A 26,417-nucleotide genomic window follows, 5' to 3' on the forward strand; every position below is an offset into this window, starting at 1 on the left:
GGTGCGGGGCGTGCGGGGAACCAATACACGCCCCAAAGCCTCGACCGGCAGCCAATCCGATGACGGCAGAGGCGGACCCGCGGCCGCATTCTCACACTTGGTTTCACTATGCGCTCGTAAAACGGCTCCGTCTACTACAAACGCGGCGGTGCAGGTGCTCTGTCTCTTCGGGAGAGGATGCGGACGGAAGGACGGGGGAGGGAAGGGATGAAGGGAAACGCCACGAGGAAAGAAAATAGGATATGAGAGCAGACTTGTGCTGAGAGACCGCGAGGCGCAAGGTCGAATATGAGAGATTGGTCGAACGGGGCACTTTGCGTGGTAATAGCTGGTCGGCAATAGTACTATGATTTGGTATGTGGCCACTCTGATAGCAAGTGTATTCAGCACCAGAGGAACGGCCGCTCAAGGTGAGTTGAAGTGCAGTATATCTTGTGCCGCACATAGCATATGATTTGTGCTGTCTTAGTTTGCGCCTGCTCACGCTTTCTCTAATCGCATGACATTTATTTTTTTATTTTTTTATTTTTTATTTTTTTTTGGTATGTTAGGTCAAATGAACTGTGGGAGTATCTCCCTCTAACAAATGGCTGCACATCTCGTATTTTTCACGTGAAAGTTCAGCCCTGGTGAGAAAACGTCTCAGGGAAAACAACAATTGTCTCGGAGTGGCCTGGCCAAAAATGCACGATGTGGTATCTGAGATGGGATCGTTCACATGCCCCTGACAGAAATACTAGTGTCCACAATGATTGGCCGTGGCAAAGGCGGCTTGGTTGACGTGGCTGCGGGGTTAGGCCTGTATTGTGATATCTGTCGGGCTCATTTGTGTGATAAAACAGCGAGTAAATTGGAAAACAGCGTTCCCGCTGCTGTGGGGGGGGATGTGTGCAGGGTATCATAGCAAGCAGTCCCATTTGAGTTCTCCAGAGAGGGGTGTGACCGTCTCAGCCCTCAAGATGGAAAAAAAAAAAAGTAACTAAATAATGCATCACGTGTCGGATATAATGCACTCTAGGATTTGATAGAGCCCTTTGCAGCAGGCATGGGATTCATGTGCTGAATTTCACATTGCTCATGGACAGGGTCTCAGTGTTGTGTGGGATGCACTGAGCAAATATAAGCTGCAGCGCTCGCCTGGTGCTGATCTCAGTGCTTCAAAAACTAGTCATTCCTGGAGCTACAAACTGCACAATATCCCTTTTGTTCCTATTTTTTTTTCCTTAGCACTCTGTATTGACCCATGTACTTACTTAACCTTGCTTTTCCACTTATGTCCAGATGAGGGAGACATGTGCCAAGCTGTCGCCTGGTAACTGATCTCAATGACCCCCGCATACCCAGTCAAAACTGGTCTGCTCACAGGTCTGGCTCCTCCTGTGATGACAGCCAGATCCGAGCTTAGCACAATGTGAAAACTTCCTCTAATAATGCAGTGGAGCACATTTGATTTAGGAACAGAGGACCGCTCAGTGCTGTCATTGCTTAAAGCACAAATTTCCCATTTTATGAAGGCATAGATGTGGCCCAATAATATTGATTCAGAGGTGTTGTCTGGCATCGGCACTGCACTGAAGGTGATTTACTTTAGAATTACAGGCTGCACCAGAGTCACAAAATCACAACATATTAAAAATGAGAGCTGGTGCACTTCTTCTATTACAATGTCCCAGAATATACTGTCCGATCGTATTCTGGTGCTACACAGAGCCACTGAAAAGCATGTGAACACCAACTGTGGTTTAGTTTTCATCCCTTTTTGCTACTGATGAAGACAACACAGCCACCTGTCATCAGAGTTTAAGGCTTTTTTTGACAATATTTACAGTCAGAGTACTGAGAGTCGAATACCTTTTTGTGCAGCATGTTCTATTTACAGGTTGTTGTTTGCAGAAAGACAAGTGTAAAGTACAAAATAAATAAGGTACGATAGAAAATAAGTCAAAATGTCTGAAACATTAAGATAAAATATCGACTGAAGTTTTGTGTAGTTGGATATTTTGGGCAATATATCTTACATTTAGTAATAAATATATATTTGCCTTCTTGCTGAGAATTACATGAGAAAATTGATACCTCTCTCATGTTTGCCAGTTCAGTATTAAGCGTGAGCCAGCAGCCAGTTTACTTAGCTTAGCACAAAGACTGGAAACGGGGAAACAGCTAGCCTGTTTCCCCGTTTCTCCTAGCAGTACCACTATAGTAGTACCACTATAGCTCACAAACACGTTTGTTTAGTCCTTACAAAAATGAAAATGTAAAAACAATAATTTTTGGTTTTATGGGGTGTTAGGTGCGCGGCTGTTTCTTCGGCCGGGAGTAGTGACTTCCAAGGGTCTTCTCGTCACAATGCCAGGCGACCAGCAGAGCCTCCAGGAAGTCACTCTTCCTAGCCAATAAGTAGAGCAGCATGTAACCCCTTGTAGTTTTTTCACTTTGTTTTCTGTACGGATTGAACAAGCAAAACATAATGTGTTAATCTGTGAGCTTTAGAGTAATAGGCTAATAGGTGGATTTTGTTATTTTTGGGCAGAGCCGGGCGAGCCGTTTCCTCCTCTTTCCAGTGCTAAGCTAAGCTAAACAACTGCTGGCTCCATCTTCATACTGTCTGAGCAAACACGAGTGGTATCCATCTTCTCATCTAACTCCCTGCAAGAAAGTGAACAAGCGTGTTACACAACATGTCGAGCTATTCCTTTAAGTAATAGTAATTAAATAAGCTGATGTTTGCTCACTCTGGGATATGACGCTGCAAATCACATACTTGGAAACCAAAGGCTAATGATATGCATGCCCTCTCCATTGAGAGCCAATCTGATCCCATCCTGTTGGACGGGATATAATACTAACAAAATGGTTGTCCAGACCTGAAAGTTTGATTGGTTTTCCATGGTCAAATTTGGAGGTAATTGTGCCTATAATGTGATTTAATCCGTGTTGTTACTTTTCTCCCTTTAATGCATGGGAGATGCATTTCAGATTTCCAGGTACCAACAGACACGAATAAAAACAGAAGGTCGAAAACTAGTGTGTTCCAAAACAAACAAAAGAAAAGTAGGATTAGGTCAGGTCAGCTCAGCTCAGCTGATACTCTGCTCCTTTCTCATGAGTGGTATTTTGTTATATTTGCACTTTGCTTAGTGTTAGGCATTAACAAAGGACCAATGAGTCTACAGCAAAATGTCGATATGAAATGCTTTAATTACTGTATGAAATTACATTTCAAAATAGAATGAAATTTCCTGAGACAGTTATTGTAAAAATATTCATCTTGGCATCTTGCACTTATCATAACAACTTAAGTGAAAGGTTGGATAATATATTATGAAATTAGATATAATAAGAATCAGTTTGCTGTACCACTGTATTTTTATAATGCAGTGCTCCATGATATACTGTAGATTTATGTTTTTAGTTGGGAAAGATTATATTAAATTCCACATTTACATAATGATAATACAGAATATTTGTTGTTATAACTGAATCATAATAGACTATATTAGGATTAAAGCCACAGAATACAACATTTTTACCACAGAGAAAGTTGTAAATAAATACTTTAATTACATCAATGTCATTTCAACTGAAAAATCCCAACACCAACAGATTTATTATACCCTGGAAATGACAGAATTTGGAGAGATGATATTTTTAATTTTAACAAGCTTTTACTGAAACTCACACTGGTCAGAACTTTGCTCTGGGTGTGTTCTAAAAGTCAGAAACCGGTATAATTTGGGAATTTAAAAAAAAAAAACAACTTCATGAAATTATTTCACACAGCCCTTCTTAAATCGTTAAATAAGACACTGGCACAATATGTGAGTTTTGTTAGTGACACAGCACAATGTGACGCAGATCATGTTCCTCACAAAACTGACTTAAAGTATTATTTACAGCTGTGGTGACCATGAAGGTGGCATCATCTGCATACATGGGTAGTTTGAAAATGTGAGGCGCACAGGCATCGACGATAAAGGAAACCGAAGCAGAGGTCAGTCAGAGGGTATGTCATATCAAAAGTAAGATATACCCAAAGGTTTACATGATGATTGGTCTGATGTTTCTCTCGTAACCTTTTCCGTTGTTGATGCACGAATGGCTAAAGATTTTGTGCTACGCTGTGTTTACGCAGGATGCGTTCGGGCACAGTACTGAGTGTAGGTCACCCGCATTTTGGCAGTGCTCAAAGCACAATCATTGTAGTTACGCACGTAAAACGGAAGAAAATAGGCTTGAAATCGCAGTTACGTCTGTATAAGTGTGGCCTGTGTAGACAGCTTTATTATTTAAAACTAAGCGTATCTGTTCTGTCAGACCAACGTGAGACGGACAGCTGTAAAAACACCTTTAGTGCTTCTTGTTGTTGGTGTTTTCTGGCCAAAAACACAGATTTGGAATTTGTCTGTGATTGCTACAGTGTGTACAGGGTCAGGCCATTCTCAGACAGACAAAGAGCCCTGCGTAATAAAAGGCCCCCGAATCATTTGATGAATCAACCCTGTCTCCTAGAAATTAATGTTTACATAGGCTACACCTAATTTGCAACAGTAAATACATTTAGAAGGAAACGTCATATCGACTGGATTACATTTTCTATTAACGTGATGAGGAAATGTTGTTGATTTATATGTTAATACTGAATGTTTTCCACCTAAATATCCGATCTGTCAGTACAGTATTCACTTATAGTGTCTACAGCATTATTAAAACTTTTTTCTCAAATTTTCTTCTCGACTGGTCAGTAAACAGCTGTTAATGCTAACGTTGGCTCTGTAGCGATAGCAAGAACTTACAAATAGCTCCTTTTAATACAGAAAAGGTTTACAGTTAGTTCACAGCATCTTTATTTACATTTAACCAAAAAACCAAGATCGTTCCCTAACCAAAGAGCTTTTCTTGCCTAAACCTAACCACCAACGGGGCTCTGGATGCGAACTCCGGTGTCTGGTGTTACAGCTGTGCGATTTGTACTCCCACCATCCACCCCAGCCACCTCCCAGCGAGTCCGGTGCAGTTCATAGATGTAGCACTTAATTTGTACAAAAAATATTGCTCAGCTTTTGTTTAACGTAATGCAATATCGGCTGGCAAGGTGCCAATCAAATACAGGCAGGCGCACATTCCTGAAGGATCACTTTGTAACATAAATAATGTTCAAGGGTTTTAAGAGCCTTTCTCATAGTACTATAAACCTCATTTGCACTTTTAAGATTAATTATAGAAAATTGCAGTCCACATCTTTCTGAATTAATAATTGAACAAGTTTAATAATTAAATAATTATTGAACGTGAAGTTGTGTAAAAAAAATGAGTCCAGTTACAAAAAAATGTATTTATGTATATATGTTTACCTCTTACTGCAAGACTCTTTTTACAGCCAGTTAACGACATCAGTCAGTGACTTACACAGAACTGCTCAGGTATGAGCAATCAGTCACGGTAAATGGACAGTCAGAGAAGTTTTCTTGTGCCAAGTGCCCATTGGGGAGGCAGCATATGGTCAGGGAGACTCGAGGTTAGTTCAACAAAGTCAATGGTGGCTTGGCAACCAATCAAGGTGAAGCAAGAGGGAAGCTAATGGCAATATAGAAGTAATTAAATGTCAGTGGCAAGTGTCGGGGATTGGTGTATTTGAAGGACTATTTTGAGCCTGAGTCACTGATGGCAGACTGACTCTCCTCTCAGGTCCTGTGCTGGGACTTGGTGTTTTTTTAAGTGTTTGTTGAGCTGGCTTTTGGCCAGATGGTATCCATCTGTAATTCCCTTTTTGTGGGCCGGCTCCTTGATGTTTCACAGGATCCAGAGCTCCCTCGAGAACCGTGCCTCGGCACGCTTGTTCTTGTCCCTGGGTTTCTTCCAAAGGCACATTTCTTCAAAGACAGAGACGTATAGAGGCAGACAGGATTTGTGAAGGTGTCAAAACTGTCACTCACGTATTTGAGGACTCCCAGTAATGCTGAGTTGGTGTCTGAAAGCCCTCCTGCTGTCTTTGGGCGTCCAGTTTCAGATAGATTGGGCAGTGTTCAGTTTTTGTCAGGATGTTGAAACTGTCTGGGACATTGTCTTAGGCTGCTTTCCATGAAATTGTTGAGAAAATGTTTTGACAGCAGTGTCTTAATTTGTCTGACATCTGCATTGTGTTCAAAAGTTTTAATGATATGAGTAAGGGACATGAGTGCCTTTTCTTCACACATTCGCTTCAATGCAGTTTAATAATGTTTTTATGACTGTTTTGCCACACCGGTTGAAAATCAGAATACAAACCTCATAAAACTAAGAAAAAAACAATAGAAATTTCATCTTTTTACTCTTGGTAAAGTCCAACCAAAAGTCCATTTTGTGTTTAACTTCTATTTAAATATGTTTGATATCAATGAATCGTACTTGGCAATTCATGTCAAGTTGTTTGGCCCTCACCATCTGAAAGAATCAAGGTCTTCTTGGCCCCTGAGAGCTCTTGCAAGTCCTGGCAGTATAACAGTCCGATGATGGGAACTAGATGATATAGTGCCACTCAGTGCGGCTGAGGTTAGGTCAGTTTATTTAAAAGCAATCAATGCTGCAATTGAATACAGGAAAAACAATATTTGAAGGATGCAGTTGGTTTTAATTTTATTTCTGGCTCGATAATGCTGTGAATTTTAATTTGTTACAGGTTTTTATTCTTGTTTTGTTCAGAGGTTGTGGTCAGAAATGCTGTGCTCTCTGCACCAGCCTGTTAATGATCACAAATTGTCAGTTGTATTTATTTTTTTTTTTACTTGCATTTTTTTTTTTTGTACAATCAAAAATTAAGACACTATTCTTCTCCAGCACACGAACATGGCATACTGGAGACCATGTTTTAATTTTGATGGACTTGCGTTGAAGTTCACGCTCGTCTGCACTCGCTGTGTGTGCGCTCTGAAAGTAAAATATTTTTATATAGCAGTATGAGAAGATAAGAGAGGAGATCAGTTGCCCCTTTTAATAAAACATTTGTAGCTTTTCAGTGCATCGGATGCTCAAAGAAAGTCAGGCAAACTATCCAGCAAAAGTCACAAACTACCACTGAAGTTTTTGTCAACGCTGCACACTGCTGAGTACGTGGGCATATTTGTGTGCTGACATAATTATGTGCGTTGCCATAGTGACAACACCATTGTGTACGATGCACAATATATTTTCTGTACTTACTAATAGAGTGAACGGGTTTATATTAGGTGGTATCGGTCACTGCTGACTAAGCTTGACTTGAGAAAGAGCAGTAACGTCTCATCATATTTCCCTTCTCATTCATCGACGGATTTCTATTATTACCTACTGTCAGAACGGAGGAAGTATTCAGAGCCTTCTGTGAACTAAAAGTAGCAATACCACAATGTTAAAATACTCCATTAGAAGTAAAAGTTCTGCACAAAAAATGCTACTTAAGTAAAAATACACAAGTATTAGCGGCAAAACGCATTTAAGGTATCAAAACCAAAAGTACCACCCTCTAGGCTCCGCACCATGGGTGACAGGGCCTTCAGTGTAGCCGGCCCTAACCTCTGGAATGCTCTCCCTAAGGGCCTGCACCAGTGCACATCTGTTGCTTCTTTTAAGTCGCAACTAAAAACTCACCCGTTTAGAGTGGCTTTTCCTGGTGCTTCGTGAAGTTTACGCTGTGAATTTCGTTCTTTTATCTATATATATTTCATAGGTGCTTTTGTTTTATCTTGTTTTATGTGTCGAATATTTTATAGGATTTATAAAGTGTGCTTGGGTGTCTTGAAATCCTTATAAATGAAATGTACTATTATTATTACTCATAATACAGATGGACCGACTGAGAATTTTAGCTTATAACTTAATATACTGTTTTAATTTCATTTATAAAAAAAATGCATCATGTTTTATAAACGCATTGGGTTAAATTTTTAATCTGAAAGATAACCAGTGGCTGTAGCTATCAAAAAAAATGTCAATAAATGCCCTTAACAATTTTGCAGAGTATCAAACTGACGTCTTCAAATGCCATTGTGTTTGACAAGAAGTTCAAATACCCAAAAATACTTAGTTTGTAAGGATGTATGACAAAGACAAGCGGGAAATCCTCTCATCGTTCACATTGTTTTACTATTTTTATTTGAAAAATGACCGAAAGGATTAATCAATTATCAAATAGTAGCTGATTATTTTTGTCTGGGAACTCATTGATTAATCGACTAATCCTTGCAGCTCGAGCATGAAAAGTGTAGTCTTGTAGTTCCCTCTGAAAGGCAGTGGAGTATAATCAGAAGGTACAAAAAAATGGAAACACTCAAGTAAAGCATGTAAAGTAAGGTTAAGTGTACTTAGCCACATGCATTAAAAGACAAATTTACCTCAAGTCTTTGGCTCACCTGAGCTGCAAGAACCGAGACCGGGATCTGAACGAGGGTGACGGTCCTCAGCAGCACATGCAAACATGCAAACTAACTGCATTAAATAAAACTCCATCAGCCAATATAACCTCCTGTTTCTCTTCATTTTTTGCAACATTGTGTCGTTGCTGTTCTCACCTATCCAGTATTTTTTAACTATGTCAAGTGAACATATTTGTTTGACTGATGCTTTAACTCGCCTGCCAAGCTGTTCTGAAATGATCTCCCCCTGATTTTTGCTCCAACCAGTTTCCTAACAGACACACAGTGCAACTTCATCTCTCTCTGTTTTGTCAATTTTTTTTAATGCTGTTATTTCTCACTCGCAATCATGAGAATAAAGCTTAGTAGATGAGCCTGTGCTCAAGGTGTGGATGGCAGAGTCTCAGTACTGGGCATGTGCCAGCTTTCTTTCTGGTGAGGCCCCAAGTCCCCCTCCCTCCCCCCTCCACTCTCCTCTCTCCTGCTTCAGTCAGTCCAGTCCCCGCCGAGTCTCCTGGCAAACAAACCCTGCAGCATTCTGGGAAAGCCAGTTTTTCAGATCATGTGGTATCTGGTTGGATGGACTAACTCACTCAGCCACTAGATTATCATCTCTCTGATGTAGTGCTACTTATAATAATAATAAAAGTGTGTTATTGTGTTGATAATACATATCATAGGTCCAGTTAAATTATCTTAAGTAAAAAAGTCTTAAGGTGGAGGTTGGGTATTGCATATTGCATTTGTAAACTTAAGACAGGAATGCTTTATGTTACAGGTCCTGTAATTTCCTGCAAACTTTCCTCATAATGTCCAAAAAATCAGCTCGTCTTTAACTATTAATCACAAGGAGATGTCCAAGAAAGACCTACGCAATTTGGTTCCAATTATAAGGGAAATTAAGAAAGTGTTAGTGTCTACAGTTATTAAGGACCTGCTCGTTAATTTGAGCTTTTAACAAATGACTAGGAAATTGTGTAGTAGGTAAGTGAAAATTGGTTCATAAACAGACGTCAATATCCGTAAGTGTCCTAGAAAGACTTAACAAAACTTTTTAATTTTGAGTCCCCATGACTTTGAACTGCCATACCTTACAGATCTGCTTGGTAAACGTATGTATTCATTTAATTCATGGTTATGCTGCCTGCTGGTTGAATTGCCTGCTTACCTGTAGTTTGAAGCTCTGTCGGAAGTTCCTTTGTATTGTGTTTCAAACTAATATTAATGATCAACAAAGAAAACACTGCATTCTATAAAATCTCACCAACTCAGCAGTTGTACTTTTAAACATATCTGTACCTAATTTCCACAGACCAGACCTGTAAAATAAAGTGACTTAGTGTGGCACATTTTCCATTGAATCAAGAATTTTTGTTTTGTCTTTCTAACTCCAGTGGATGTTGACGTCTGTTTGTCAACCTTTTTCCCCACTTACCTAGTACAAATGTCCTTTATTTAACAAACAAGTACTTAATAAGTATAATAACCAACATATACTTAATTTCCCTTATACATAGTACTAAACTGCATGGGCCTTTCTTGGAAATATCCTTGTAAATTACATCTAAATACCAACTAACCTTTGAAAAATTAGGTTCCAAGAAATTAGTCGGCAAACACGGGAGCCATTCCACCTTCTACCAATACTCAACGTTAGTTTCTTTTAAATATACCATGCGATCTTTCCCAAACCTTAGCCGAGTAGTTTTAGTTGCCTAATCTCATACATACCTTAACTCTAGGGGGAGCATACGCTGTAAGAACATGCTTATGATTATGACATATTTTGTTGTTTAGTTATGAGGACCTGTTGGATGCTGTCGGGGGAGTGGCGTAGTTGGTAGTAGTTGGAATCAAAGTCCATAAAATTAGATAGAGAGTAATGGAATTTTGAATATAAAGAGAAGTCGCCGACCCCTCTGATTATCCAGGTTTGGGAGTTAGAGATAAGGATAGGGACACTGGGCTGGACTGAACAGATAATATTGAGGCACTTCATAAAGGAATGCAGAGTGGATCTTCTTCAAGAGGATGGTCATGTCTTTGAATTTATACAATCAGCTACATATTCCTGGAATCAATTTTCATGGTTCTTTGCAGTGGTGGTGGATAAAGGCCCACGGGCTGATAGAGGTTTAACTGTTTTAAAAAAAATCTGGCTGCTGTCATCCATCCTGAAGGAGGACTGGACTCTGTCCCAGAAAACACCTCCCATCCTGTCAGGGGTGACCTGATGAAGCAGTTTAGTCAACTCTTTGTCTTAAGAGCTATCAGACTGGACTCTGCTTCCTGCACAGGCAGCTCCAACCTTAATGTTAGATTACTGTTTATTCCTGGTTACTATCTTTTACTTTTTCCACATCTGTCTTTGAGAGGTATCCAGAATGCAGATGCTGAACCCTTCAGGTCCTACTGAAATATCCCAACTACTAGTTTGTTCCAATGTCTGTCTGCATTCATCAGCATTTATAAGCATAATCTATCAAACTTAGTTGGAGGCCAAAACCTGCCTGTGGTCTAGGCATAATTTTTCATGTTCATTTTCAGATAACCCTGATAGTCCGGAAAAGAGGTGCAAAATATATTTGAAGCAAATAAGTTTTAATAAATTTTTGAGACAGATAAATGGAAGTACTGAAAACACAGTTTGTATAATATATACAGATTTTATATACATGGTGACATTATAATACTATGTCCGAAAACTTGTTAAAATTTCCCACAGCCCAAAGTGATCTATTTTGAAAGCTTGTTTTATTCAATCGTCAGTCCAAAACCCAAAAATATTCCGTTTACTATCATATATGATGAAGAAAGGCATCAAATACTCACATTTTAAGAAGCTGGAACTGGCAAATAATTGGCATTTATGCTTTAATAATGACTTAAATGGTTAATCACTTATCAAAGTAGTTTCCGATTAATTTTCTGTTTATCAACTAATCGATTAATCATTGCAACACTAAAAGATTTAAGTACATTTACCTCCATTAACTCATGGATGAAGTCTTTGTATTCTATCATAAATGATAGGGTTATATTTGACAATAGTCCTCAGGATTTCTATATTTTTCATAACGCTTAAAAAGTAACAAAAACATTGACAAAAGACAATAAGGCAAACAAATATGCCAACGTCAAACAACACTAATGGTGCTACTGAATCTAAACTTATATAATAATGCTGAGACATATAAATCATCTGATAAATAAGAAGCCACTATATACTGATATAGTATTGATAATCAGCACTATTTTCATTTTTCCTCAAAACACCAGTACATTATCCAGACTTACTCCACCTTCAATCAAGAACGCATTTCATGCATCTGAAAGAAACCCTTCAAACCTGAATCTGTCTTGTCTTTCCTCTATTTTGGGGAAACACATATATGCATCTGCACAAGAAGTACTTAGATAATTGTTGAATCCACACTGAGCACACTTGTGTCGCTCTGAGCTGCAGCTCGAGTGTGTATGTGAGAGAGTCATAGAAAGAGGAAGTGAGCGTGAGAGAGGGAGGGAGTGAATAGGAGTTATATGGAAGTGGATGCCTGGACTGGAAGATATGTGGAGCTGATGTTGTTCTGTTGATGTCTGAGCAGTTCACATGTTGCTTTGACTTTTTCACTCACACTGTTACATATGATTAACTGATGCTGAATATACACATATCCAGCTGTAATAGGACAAGGCACATGAAAGCACTAATAAGCGCTATTTGCAGCAATATGCTCTTTGTGTATTTACTTTAAAACACCTTGGCTAAAGCATTTATAACTTATAAATGGAAAAAAAATTGGTGTGAGTAACGAAACGACTGCATTATGGGTTGACTGAGGAATTTCTGCGACTTACAGCTCCTGCCAAAGATGCCCTGTAACGTGCACCTCTGGTAGTGCAGTGCGTAGCAATGTTGGTTCGCCCTTTGTGCCTCTGGCAAGGCAAGCCCATTTCACGCATCTCTCTCTCTCTGTCCTCGCTGTGTGTTGGAGCAGGTGTCAGCACATCCATTGCCTCCCTGACTGAGCATTGCTTGTCCGAGGGGGGAACTTTGCCATTAAAGACGGCTAAATAATGAAGAAACCAAATCTATCTTGGATTGTCCCACATCAAAAGTAAAAGCAGCACACACTGAGGTCATTGTCTGCTGTATGCCACCCCCTGGTCAGCATCTTAGTCTGAACTGGAAAGTACCTTCTGGCCTGCTGACTATAGTGTAAAATTGTGTGCCAAATGTGTTAGTGTACACTTTGACTATACCAGCTGTGAATGCGTGCTAGTGAGTAGTTATGTGTAGGGATAAGGGCTGTCACTTTATATTCGAAATACAAACTTTCATTTGAAGATTGAAAAAAAAAAAAAAACAGACTGTTTAAAGTACTTTGCTTTGTGATCCAGCAGAGGGCATTCCTAAAATTCACTATCAGCTTGACCACCAAACATCTGAAAAGCAGTGCGTTGATATATTTTGGGTTCCTCACTGTAGATGGCAAAATTACCAACAAAATTTTAAGGCTGGTCTCGCCGACCTCGTAAAAAGCAGCTGCCTTACTCTGCAACGACGACTACAAAAGGCTGAGGACTCACCTGCTGCATTGCCACCTAGGTTGGGTGGGCTGATACAGAGAGTCAAAGTGAAACCTGGTTCCTGGTTCAGGAAGAAAACCTCAATCCAAATCCCACTGACATTTGTAACTACATTAATAACTAAAAATCCAGCCTTGGAACACAGTCTTTCTCAACAGTATGTTGTGTGGCTTGCTTCATGTGTCCAGATAAGGACAGTGGTTTTCTGGAAATCAACATACTATCATTAATATCAATATTTATGTTTTTTAGCAGCCTTTAACGAAAAAGAAACATCATGGCTCAACAGAAGAGGTGAGGCCAAGAACGAGTCAAAGGGTCGTGGTAAGTTCAGACATGTCTGAACTTTGTAGAAAGTTTTTGGACCACAGGGACTACGCCTAGAAAGGTGAAATATGACCTTTGAAGAGTGTGTTGGTGAGTTCTATGGATATGGACGAGACCAAGTTATGATGATGTAAGTACCCTCACCGCTGTGGATTGTAGTGTTTTTCATGGGAGCTGTAATTTTTTTTTTTTTTTTTTTGTGCTCACAAAGTAAATGTTGTTTAACTTTGTTAAAATCATGAAGGTGTCATTTTTCTCAGAAAGACCAGTGAAAGATATGCTAACTGCGAGATTACACAGAGATGTTTCGTCAGCTACAGACTAGCCTTGACGTGACATTATGACTTCGTCTGTCTGTGCAAACAGACTTACGTCTCATTTCACGTTCTTCCATTCTTACACTTGCTCTTTTGAGTGCACAAGTGTGTTCACTCTGACAATTATGGCAACACACAGTGCACTATGAGTACCTGGATGGTGTACTCATAACAGTCGAAAAGTTCAGTGTGAAACGTGGGACACTTTTCACCCTCAATGGGTGCCATCTTGGCTACGTACTGGAAGGGGAGGGACCCCCAACCTATTTTCAAACTTGTGAAAATGGCGGCCGAGGAGGCTGCAGCTGTTGGGAAGGTCTCAGTGGTGAACACCGCACCACAAAAATTCAACTTATGTGTAAACAAGTGTTTTGTTTTTTTTTCAATAAGTACCATTATAGTGTTGTTGGATAGAAGCCATCAGTATGTTTAATGCTAGCTAGCCAGTTAACAGCTAGCCAGTAAGTGCACAATGGCTGTCATCAATGTGAGACAACACTACCCGATCGAAATCCACGCGCTATGCAGGTAGGTAAGTAGTGTACACAGTTTACTACATGGAAGTGTACTAACGGAAGTATCCAAAATGAGACAGAGAATTAGTGAATAAATCATGACGCGCATGAAGCGTGCGATTTAAACGACCACTCAAGCTCACTGAAGAGGCAAAAACATTAAAGCTGTGTGGAGCGATGAGGAGACTGCAACCTTCCTCAAATAAGTACATGACACAAACATAAATGTCATATTTCCATGACCTTTTCCATATTAGTTTGTTTCGTTGGAGATTTGACTGACGCGTCATCTTGTTGCGCCGTCTTCTTCTGCAGTGGTTTCATGGCACTGGACTGGAGAATTAGCGCCACGAGCTGCTTATCTTGATGCACCCAACTCCTAATATTTGCATGAAAGTAGCGGTTGTAAATGCGCATTAAATAGCATTTTCTTTTGCCAATTTTCTGGAAATTCAGTTAGGCCGCATCTTAGGCTGGACTGAAAAATAGAGAGATGTAGAGTATGTTTTTTTTTCCCCTGCTAGATGCTTACATAAGGGAGACGGAGAGTGATGACTGATAGAGTGGCATGGACCTGAACATGTTGCCAGTTAAAACAACAACAGTGTGGAGGAGATGAGCGCAGCTATCACTCACAGATCATTTCTGTAAGGGTTCAGCAACAATATCACCCCATGTCAGTCTGCAGATGCCCGTCTGCTGTAGTCATCTGTATTTTTGACAAATCACATGCACTTTCTTGTATGTGTATCGCTGAGTGTGTTATCCTGGATTTCCATCGGTGAAAAGTAACTAAGTGCATATACTAAAATACTGTCTTTAAGTACAGTTTTCAAAGTGTTTTCATTTTATGCTAATTTATACTTCTTTTTCACCACATTTTATTGGGAAATGTATTTTTATTGCACTATATTTATTTTACATCTGGACCTAGTAGTTATATTTCGGATTAAGTTTTCTGATTATTAGTTTGTTAAATATGATGTATTTTTTAAAATTAAACTATCCAACAGCACAGTATATAAAGTAGTGGAAAATAATAATGCTTTAATGTTAATGCATCAGTAATGATAGTATAATTAAAATACATAAATACTTTCATTTTAATATTTTAAGTACATTTGGTTGCTAATACTTCTGTACTTTACTATACTAAAATTGTGATTTTGATACTTTAAGAAAAGGATCTTTAAAGCAGTTCCTGATTATGAGCTAATATGTTGTTTTAAGACTTCAAATATATGTGAATACCAAGTTACAAATAGAACTAATATGTTTCAAGTTGTATGTTCGTCAACCTCCTGCAGCCACTGTCTGCTAAAGCCACATGTTGCCATCTGAGTCTAGTCCAGTCCAGTTACACATATTAAAACACAGAACACTCACTCGTATATTTAAAGTGAAGGTAAGTTTGTGCGTTATGGCCAAAAATATTATCACAATATTTCTTTTTTTATATTGGTCAATAATTATCCATGTACATGTACATTTAAATGCTATTAATGATGAAACACATGAAACGTGTTTATTAGATCTCGAGGATACACACAATGAGTTACGTTTTCATGTAAACATTGTACCACTTTATTTGACAGTTCAAGGGATATATTCAATTTCGTTTTGAATCCTATATAGATCGCAAGGTTTGTTGTGGCTCTCATTTCATTTTCATTTCGTTATCTGCTGCTGGGATTCAAACTAACGTTGCCACCAGAGGCTTGCCTGTGAGCTTGGCTGATGGCAGTTAGGACTGCAGACTCTGGCTTTCTGTAGATTTGGCGGAATGGTAAGGTTTAGCGATCCAAACTATTTTCAAGTCACCAATGTTGTGTGACTTCTCTTTGTCACAATTTCATCATCTTGTGTAGCCGACTGACTGTTGTTTTTTTCCCCTTGCTTTAAGTCTATCGCTGCAGCTTGATTTGGTAATCGTGTAGATGAGGATAGACCCAGTTGTAGAGCAGATATCGAAAATTACTCATCAGTTCATCATCGTTATTGTGCAAAGTTTTTCCGTAATCATTATCGAGATCGTTTAAATCACAAATAAAGCCTGCTAACATATTATTTGATGCACATGACCTCCTATACAGCCAAAAAGACAACTTTTATCCCAAACATGTTCATCAAACTCTGTGGGTTGAACTAGCAGACAAACTAAATTAGCCATCATACCACTTGAAACTCGAGGGAGCTGACTGGCTCCAGACATGCTGTCCAACGAACCCGAGCGGGGGCGCTGTGCTCGAATCAATGCAAACTATAAGTCTTCCCAACGTTAGTCGTGTATAATGTGTGGGATAAACTGTGTTATTGCTGTACAGTGATACACAGATATGTAAAGATACTCAGAGGCATATCCCCAGCACAATCAAACACACACACACACACACACACAAGCACTTTCAGGCCATTCTTTGATCTGACCTTCACCACATGCAGGCTGGCATTCAATTACCCCCTTGTCAGTGGCCCATCCAGCCCAGTGGCTGCACGTCCTTGATACTCTCACTCCTGCCTCTGTCCAGTCTATATTCCCTTACGTCCTGGAGCTCTGTCCAGCATAAAGTGGTGCTCATATCCTCACAACTGTGAAACAGACACAGATTTTTCAGCTCTTGATGCTCTTGATCCTTTAGAAAATCTCCAACTGCAGTGAGCAATGGTTGTCATCGCTCATACGCTGAATCAAATCCAAGCGTGAGGTAAATATTAGATATTAGTTTTACTGGGTGAAATATAGGGCTGGTGGCATAAAAAAAAAGGTTTAGGTACTCTCGACCAAAAAATCCAAGCACTTCTCAACAATAATTGTCTCTCATTGAACTCACTCAGTTTTCGTATTTTTTCTCCATATTGTTCAGTGTGTTATTGAACCTCATTACTGTCAAAACATTTCGCCGGCTCTGCTCTGCCTGATTATTGCCCAAAATTGCCTTGAGATACTATTTACTGTACAAATGTGTGATCATTACTGAAAGTGCAGTGTAGTAAAAGAACCATTATCAGCCACTTGAAAAGCGCTCCGAGTTGAAATCTCTTGCAGATTTAACCCCGTGTGCCCCCGCAGTTCTGCTTTAATGATTCACGTGCCAGTCTGGACAGCTGTTGATTGACATCGAACAGATGCCTCCTATTGGTTTATGATGTTTGTTACATCACATTGTGTTTATCACTAAACATTTTTCCTTTGGCTGCTTCACTCAGCTCTGGATATTGTTGTTCACATGTGCTTTGCTAATACAAGCCAAAAAGGTTGGGAGACACGTCTTATATGATATAGATATTTGAAGACATCACCTTCAGCTTATGGAAATTGTATAAGGCATTTTTCACTATTGTCTGACATTTTATAGACCAAATGATTAATGGATTAATCGAGAAAATAATGATTAATTTCAGCCCCAGCTTTCGCTCTTACTAACTCGCTGTGACACTGCCTGTTTAACCTTTGCTCAACAATGAGGAATTATTCCCACTGTATTTTGCTTTTGTACATGATCTGCCTGCAGTATAGGTGTTTTATCTGGCAGGTGACTGAATTATTACCCTTCAGGGATTCATGATCGTAGCAGTAAATTCACTATATGCAGAGGATAGATACATAAGACATATTGGTCTCCTGGATTTATTAGCTGCCTGATCTATGCAGGTGTTACTCAACAGATTTACGCCTTTGTGTATTTTTTCGGGGGTTTCACTTTTCATTTTGCAACTTCAGTTGAATGGATATTTACAGTGCCAAAGCAATCACGAGTTGCCATCATCCCTTAACTGTAAGGATCCCTTTAAATCTAAAGTACTGTTCGTTTGGAAGATCTTAAGCATGGACCGTTGTATCACATTTATGTCTTGTTGAAAGCATAAATAGCTCCCCTGAATAAGCCCCCATAAACCCTACTGGGTCACCACATCTCCATTAAGGAAATGGAAAAGGCAAAAGTATTGACCAAGCTTGTGCTGATCGTCTCCTCATGTGGATCTCATAAACAAACTTGAGAATTGTTAGCCATCCAATATATTGTATTATCTAAAGACTTTAAAGTCTCTTCCCTGTCCTAAACCTGCTCCCCTCACCACAAGCATCTGAAAATAATTTCAGTGAGAAACCCGAGCCACTAAACTTCTGCAATCTGAACTGTCTGCAGAGAAAACAATGGATTTCAGCGGCAGGCACTGTTGTGCCACAGGGTTTGAGCCTGTGCTTCATGTCAAGTGACTCTACTTACTCAAACCAAACAATGTGTCCAGTGTATTTCATTATGGATGGGAGCCTGCTCACTGTTTACTTCTGAAAGCCATAGAGCACAAGAGGACCCATTCAGTAAGTTAAGACAAAAGACACTCCAAGTATCTGCCATAATTTGTTATACAACACCCCTGGTCCTGAAAATCTGCAATTGTGGGTCCCAGACTCAGTTTTCTCAGTTCATATTAAGGACTGAGATGTATCTTTGAGCTCTTTTAACAGTGACAACCCTTTCTATTGCTTGGTCTCACTGGTAAACTTGCATAACTGCGTATTTAACAGCGCTCTATAAATGGTGATTTTGATGTTGATCCTTTTCAAATCATAATATAAACAAGTAGTTAATCAAAAGTAGTTATCGTCATGTTTTTGAAAATGTCCTTTAAATGTCTTGCCAAGAGTCTTGCCACACACCCTTGGCTGTCCTTAAAGAAAAAGTTTGTCATTTTGAGAAATACCCTTGATAATTGCATTTTACCATACGTGAGAGGTGGTGGCTTGCAAATGAAATCAGAATTAAAGCTGCAGCATGCAACTTTCCAAAGGTATAAAGTGGTAGATTAACATTTTGGGAAATATGCTTATTTTCTTTTTTGCCAAGAGTTACATGAGAAGATTCACACCACTCACGTGTGTATACAGCAAATATGAAGCTACATCATGCAGACAGTTACCCTAAAGACTGGGAACGGGGAAACAGCTAGCTTGGCTCTGTCCAAGGGTAAGAAAATTCACCTTCCAGCACCTTGGAAGTTGTTAAACATATGTACGTAATAAACAACCGAGATATATCATGTTAATTAGTGAGTTTTAGAGGTGCCGGTAGGTGGGTTTTGTTCTTTGCACAGAGCCAGAAAAGCTGTTTCTCTCTGTATCCAGTCTTTGTGCTAAGCTAAGCTAACTGTCTTCTGGCTCTATAGCTTCATATTTAATGGGCAGACATAGGAGTGGTATCAATCCTCTCATCTAACTTTCAGCAAAGAAAGAGCATAAGCGCATTTTCCAAATTGTGTAACCATTGCTTTAAGACACCCCAAGGTGCCACGGCACCCACTTTGGGATTCAGTGATCAAAATTTCTTTTCCTTCTTTTCTAAACAGAATGTAACAAGTAGGTTTGATGTCATATGCATCGGCACTGGCACTGTATGGGGTTTTGAAAGGGGTTATTATAAGCATTTTTAAAGGTGTTATAAATGAGTCTGCAATGGAGCGTGCTCAGGTGTGAATTTCAGGCTTTTGGCAAGCCTGAAAGGATTAGTTCAGCAGATTTCTGATTATGTTGTGCTTATAACTGGATGAGACAGGTTTCCTTAGAAGCACATTAAAAGGTCATGGCTTGTACAGTTTGCAGGGTAGCGTCATGGTCACAGAAGCTCTCTGCAACAGTCAACTTCCCACTCGTTGGTTCTCAGCAATCTTTGTGCATTTTGACACGCTACACTGTGCTTGATCAAACACCGACTGCCTCTCAGTTTCATTTTCATGAAGATACTGCTTTGTTACTGGCATGATTTAGATGGTCCAAATTAGTACATATTGTTTTGTTCTTTCTTTGATGTACAGCCTCTGTGGCTTGTAGCCGTCAGTCTGCTTCCATACGAGCTTTTTCAGTTGTAACACCTACGGTAGTTTGGTTGGAAGTTAATTCTGTTTTAGGTTAGTATTCCAACTTGTGCAGCCTCTTGTATTCTGGTGCTGGTCTATTGAGGAACCAGGGGCTGCTAAATGCTCATGTGGAGTCGTGCACATGTTTCATTTGGTTTCCGTTGCTCATTAGAGCTCAGGGTAACATAGCACAGCTGCTTTTATCTTCTTACTAAAGAGACACAATAGTAAAGCAGATTCAAGGACTGAGGCCTGTAACTTGCTGACCACATCTCCACTGTAAAAAGTGTTATCTGATTAAATCTGCTCTGTTTCAGTCCAGAATCTGTGCTGGTTGAAACAAATGAAGTGGATTAAATCTATCACAGGATAATGCAGATTAAACTGGTAAACACAATCACTAAATGATTGTACATATGGCCTTTAGGGGTGGAGTTAAAGCTTTATTCTTCAGACAGAAGAGCTGGGTGAAAACATTTGGGTTTTAATTTCAATGTGCACAGTTGAAAAGGCACAGTGCTTGTGCTCATATGAAGATTCCATTTCACACAGCAGTTATGCTGGTGCAACATAAAGCAGAGAAACGCCCTTACAGACATTAACACCAGTGCTGCTTGAGCCCATAATACCTCCAAGTCCCAGCATATTTGTTCTTCCTTTAAAAAATTAGGCCTGATATTGCAAATGATAGTGCTAATAAAAGTGTTACGTTATTCAGCTGGTGTTTCTCTGGAGTGAAACGTCAGCTTGTCTCTTGATCCCTGAAGCGATTTTCACCCTGGGCGAGGGCGGGTAGTCATGCCTGCTCTGACGGTGGAGATATAGCCGGTTCAATGAAAGCGGGGGTGGCAGCTGGAGAAAATCCATTCCCAGAGTGAGAGTTCTGCTGAGGCAGGTATGCCGACCTTTCAGTCATCTGATAGGTCAATGCTCCGCAGCGTGCATGGACATTCATGGCTAAACGCCAGGCTTGGTGGTGCTCATAGTAAAGCTCATCTGAGCAGCAGCCAGCTATGATCAATGGAACCCCTTGGCAGCTCATAGTGTACAGTATGGCACAGGCACGAAACACTCACCAACAGATAAAGGTGACAGATGACGATGGAGGCATGAGGAAAGTTGATGAAAGGGAAAAGGGTTGCCCATGTTCACGGTGACCATTCAGAATCTGCACAGTGATCCTGTTGTGGGCCATGACTGTTCAGTGCATCTTAAGCAAAATGTAGTTTTAATCCATTGTGCAGCAGTTCAGTCAGTCACCTTTTATTGCCACCCAATTGTTGTTTGTAAATTTGTCTTGGATGACTTGAATGCAACGAGATTTTTCTGCTTCGTCCGCAGGAATTCTCTGCAGAAGAATTTCCATGCACATTGTTCTCTAGCAATTCGGACTGCAGCACCATTGAGATCAGCATTAAAATTCCGTGGTTGTACTGAAAGCTGCATCTTTCTCCTTTCAGGTGCCCACGGAGTGAGAGAGGAGCCCCGGTTTGTGACGGCACGCGCTGGAGAGAGCGTGATCCTGGGGTGTGACGTGTCCCCTCCCCTGGACGGCCAGCAGCCCCCCTATGTGGTGGAGTGGTTCAAGTTTGGAGTGCCTATTCCCTTCTTCATCAACTTCCGCTTCTACCCTCCTCATGTGGATCCAGAGTACACTGGTGAGATAAATGTAGCTAAATAAACTCTGAAAGAATATAGACATTGTGAAAAGTCTGTTTAATCTTTAACGGATTAGGTTTAAAACTTCTGAGTTAATGAGCATCTGGATGCATCTTGGGATGAATCAGGATCAAGATCTTTTCAACTGCCAGGTACAGTAAATAGACAGGACCCTGCAGCAGATACAAAGCTGACAACAGAATTTCACAGTACATACTGATAAACAACTGCCATATAGGATACAAAGGGGGAGCAAAACACATACTGCGTGATCCACATGCTCTAAAACTACACTTCTCACCCTTCCCATGCCTCGTGTTCAATTTTGAACTGCATTATAGGATATGTGAAAGATGGTGGCTTGCAGATTAAACCATGATTAAAGCAAGTTGCAATACACAACTTTCCACGGGTTTAAGGGAGTAGTTTGACATTTTGGGAATTTACGCTTATTCGCTTTCTTGCCAAGAGTTAGACTAGACGATTGATGCCATTCTCATGTCTGTAAGGTAAATATAAAACTACAAGACTTCCAAGAAAAAAGCAAATAAGTAACTTCTCATACTATTCTTTTAGACAGCAGCAAAGATAACAGGACATACAATTTTTTGTTACTGAAGTTTTTTCACCCTGTTTCAAAAATGTCACTGACCAACCAGATTGGATTAACAGAGATCTAACCTGATGGCACTGGTTCTGTCAACTAAGCGAGCGTAACCTGACCAAAACATCTATGTAGGAGAGTACGGAGTGTTTCTCCAACTTTGGTAAATTTACCTATATGAGTCCATCAAACTGATGGATATAGTAATGACATATTAAAAAAACATAACATATTTTAGCTTTTAGGGTCCTGCGTACCAATATGATTATACAGTATATAGATTTCCCTACACTAATGCAGACCTAATTATGAGGTTCTGGCTGAAAGCAGAGCCATTTCTGACTATACTGCTGTCCGAACGTGCTTTGTCCCTTTTCAATCCTGTTTCATTGAAAATATTTCCCTGCAGTTTCAGCATGATCCAGAGTGTTTTCCCTTAGAATGGTACTTGAGCTTTTTGGGCTTTAACTATAAGGCATGGTACAGTACAGTGAGGCCTTTATTAAGTACTAAGAGAAAGATTTGGCCGTCTTTGCAAACCATGCTGGCTCTTGAGCTGCACTTCATTCTGTTCTACCACGGCGTTCAGGGCTGTGCGGGGACATCTGCTGTGTCCAAGTGCATAGAGGGAAATAACGGTGTCTCAGCAGTTTATGACTGCATTGTGCATACATGCTTTCCTGCACACTTCAGTGATGATGCAGCACAGAGCACTTATAGTATAGAGTCAATACAGTAGATTGGAAAAAAAAAACGCTACGTGCTGTACATATAGAATCGGGGTTTTAGAAATTTTTAGAATTTTAATCAAAAACTGAGTGCACTGTATTTGGTCCTTTTAAGTTGATATGGTGATAGCACACATTTGTTAATTTACGCAGCTTGCAGTACAGAGCATTTGGAGTCATGTTTCTGGCCACCTGGTGAATCACTCTGTTTTTGGTCTCTACAACTCCTGAGGGAAAAATCTGGCTCTTTTGCTGCTAAATGCTCCACTTTGTCCACCAGGTAGACCCAAACTTCGTTTCTCTGCTGCCTGGCACTGGGCAGGTAGCTTACAGTGGCTTTTTAGAGCTTTTTCACTGAAAACAGTTGCCTGTTGTAGCCTAAAACTATGCTATGAGAGCAGAGCAGTGAGACTGAACCAAAACAGTAAAGTTGCAGGCAATAAAACCGAAAGCACAGCTGGCTAATTGCATGAGCAACCCCTTTCAAGTTTAATCCATAGTTGAATAAAATCAAGATATTGATTACAGCAACTTTAAAATTTGGACAGCACAATGTATTTGATAACATTGAATATGTGTTTTTCCTCACATTCGTCACAGCATCACACAACCTTAAAATCTCCCTCTCCTGGCTTAGACAATATGTCTGCGACTGCCTTCACTCAGGCTCCTTACAGCAGGAAATTGGTTCTTCTGATGTTCTGATGCTTTAGTGTCTGTGAAAAGATGGCGAGCTGTCAGAACGAGGTCAGAATTATTCCCTCCTGTTCCCACCTCTTTACCAAGCACCGAACCCCTGCCCGACCCGGCAGTATGCTGTGAAATAAAGGCAAAGCACAGCTGGAGGACTCATGTCCCTAGTGTTAGCATCCTAAACGTGGACATAGCAGATTTTTCTGTTTTTCATTAACAGGAGTTGAATGAAAGTGGTGTGAATAATATTGAATTAAATGAAATTCCTCCCTGTGGGCTTTTTCAAGCAAGGTTATCGCTGCAAAAAAGCCTAATGGCAGTGACTCACTGTCAGGGGAACCGTTCTTTTTGTTTTGTAGAGGCTACTGTAGATATTCTAGCTGCTGGACTGTTTCTTTGTTTACTTTAACCTCCTGACTAACAGCAGGGTAGGAGCGAACAGCACATTTCAAACAGCATCACACTCCGCTGTGCTCACTGGGGCTCTAGTAGTGGGCCTCTGCCATGTGCCGTCAAGTCCACAGTTGAGGAATTACCAGTGAACAGATGCAACACAAATATGGCCAGTCTCATTACATAGACTTAACTGTATTTTGGGGATTGCATGTGGATGGTGACAGTATGATAATGATACCAGACTTCAGTTATTTAATGCTCTTTGGGGCTCTTAATAGGTCCATAATAGGTCACTTGGGCTATCGCCATGAATTGTTATCACTCAATATGATTAAAATTGGTGAATAGAGTAAATGTGCTATTATTCCACCACACCGCTGCTACTAAAACAGAGCAGATTATCTATGAATGCTGTACTTACAGAATGAACAAAGTGCAGAGTAGTGCAGATTTTTTATTCCAGTGATACTAAATCCATCCAGTTTCAATGTGACTCAGTTTTACTGGATCAGTGACCATTGTTCAGTTTCCAGTCTTAGTAATTGTTAAGAGGCCTACACTACATTCATTTTAATATGTAATTCAAATGTAAGAGAAGACATTTTCTCATTACAGCTGTGTAAGTTCCCTGTCTAATTCACTGCTAAATGAGAAACAGTACATATCTCCTTGCAGACTAAAATCTATCCTAGATCATTGTGGTTATATGGAAATTACAACATTTAAAAACATCTATTTTTGTGCCCACTCAAGCAAAGACGCAATCAATAATTCAGATGTACAGCTTGTGAAATTTTAGTGTCATATTCTCCTGCTTTGGGACAAGCTTTTGGAAAACTAAATCCTATGTCTCTTAGCACCGCATTTAGCTGTAGCCTGCTCAAGGGTAATATGCTTGTGTGTATATGTAATGCTTTTCTCATGATCTGAACTTCTTTTCCTTCACGTACGAAGGAGGCTGTTGGTTATTGATGTAAAAAGTCACGTTTTTCTTACTGTTAAAAGAAAGAGGGAATTAATGATATTAATTATTTGTGGCCTGGTCATTTGCTTTTTTTTCTTGAATTGATTTGCAAGTTGCAGTTAGTGGTTAGCTTGGCACTACATTTTTTTCCTACTTGGTCTACTTGGACTACAAGCAGCCACATGGGAAAAAAAGCCATGATTTCTCCCAGTTGACAAAAAGAACGACACAAGCTACAATAAAGCTGCTACAAAACCACCATCACTGGCATTTACATCTAAATAAATAAAACACTAAATTTCGCCTGTTTATCTGGTTTGACGACAAGGTTAGCTATGTACTTACCATTGTGGAATAATGCTTGAATGCTCACAAGTCACAATAACATGAGGTTTTGCCGTTCTTTAAATTGTGCCGGCATTGCATAAATGCAGAGAAAACACATTAATAATGGCAGTATTCCATTTAGGTCTTGCAGGTCCAGGGTCCAGTTATTGTGCATGCAGCACTCACTGACTTACTTTACCGGGGCTGTGTTCAAAATCACCCCGTATTTCATATATTGCTGCATTCGTGCAGTATCAGCAGAATGGGAAGAACAGGAAAACCCCTTGTTATTTCAACTTGTGAATGATCATGGATTATTCCAAGAGGGTTTCCCTGAATGCTAGCCTTGTAGTCACACCGGATGATTAGCCGGAATTAGCTACCTGTGATGTTATGTATTTGGAGCAAAACCAGATACAAACAATTTCTGTTTATTTAAATTAGCAGATTATGTTTGAGTTGATATTGGATTTTATTTCACTGTAACTCCCAATATCTCTGACTCAGAATTAAAACTAAAAGCTGACGTGAACGTTTTTTTCTGACTTTCGTGAACATAAAAACACAGCTATATTTAGTGTATTTAGTGTCGGTGTCCCGGTTCTGGGTGTGAAATTTATGGTTTATATAATGTCCTCAAAAATCCCTGTAACAAAAAAACCCCCCACTATTTTATGCGAACATTCCCACCATGCAATATGTTGCATTTTATAGATGTGAAAATTACAGTCCTGCAACACAACACCTGTCAGGTGAGGCAAATAGATGATTCAGCTTCGTCACTTTGGATGTTTAGTATTTCCTGTCAAAAGTTTTCCTATCAGACAAAAGCTTGTGATCTGAACAAGGTGTTGGCTCCACTGTTTTCACAAAAGACAGAACCCTGTACTGCGTAAGTGGTGTATGCCCAGGGGGACGGTCCCGACGTGGATACAGTGCCGTTAACTCTGTTTACAGCAACACCCTCTCACTCCTTGACAAATGGGATTTGAGGCTGATCCTTACCCTTCCCTCCACCACCCACCCCAGTCAACACTTCAACACCCAGGCAAGAATAGACCTGACTTTTTAA

General features: G+C 39.9%; 1 protein-coding gene across 1 annotated transcript in view; it reads left to right on the forward strand.

Moving 5' to 3' along the window:
• The first annotated feature begins 305 nt into the window (after positions 1 to 305).
• The window catches only part of igsf9ba (immunoglobulin superfamily, member 9Ba), a 70,696-nt gene continuing 44,584 nt past the window's right edge, over positions 306 to 26,417 (forward strand). Inside the window, exons 1-2 of the mRNA XM_040130104.1 lie at positions 306 to 410; positions 21,435 to 21,632. Of these exons, the coding sequence (XP_039986038.1) occupies positions 347 to 410; positions 21,435 to 21,632 (262 nt within the window). The 5' untranslated portion in view covers positions 306 to 346. The remainder of the gene's footprint in view (positions 411 to 21,434; positions 21,633 to 26,417) is intronic.

Source organism: Xiphias gladius, chromosome 7, assembly GCF_016859285.1.
Source record: "Xiphias gladius isolate SHS-SW01 ecotype Sanya breed wild chromosome 7, ASM1685928v1, whole genome shotgun sequence".
In the NCBI taxonomy this organism is placed as follows: domain Eukaryota; kingdom Metazoa; phylum Chordata; class Actinopteri; order Istiophoriformes; family Xiphiidae; genus Xiphias; species Xiphias gladius.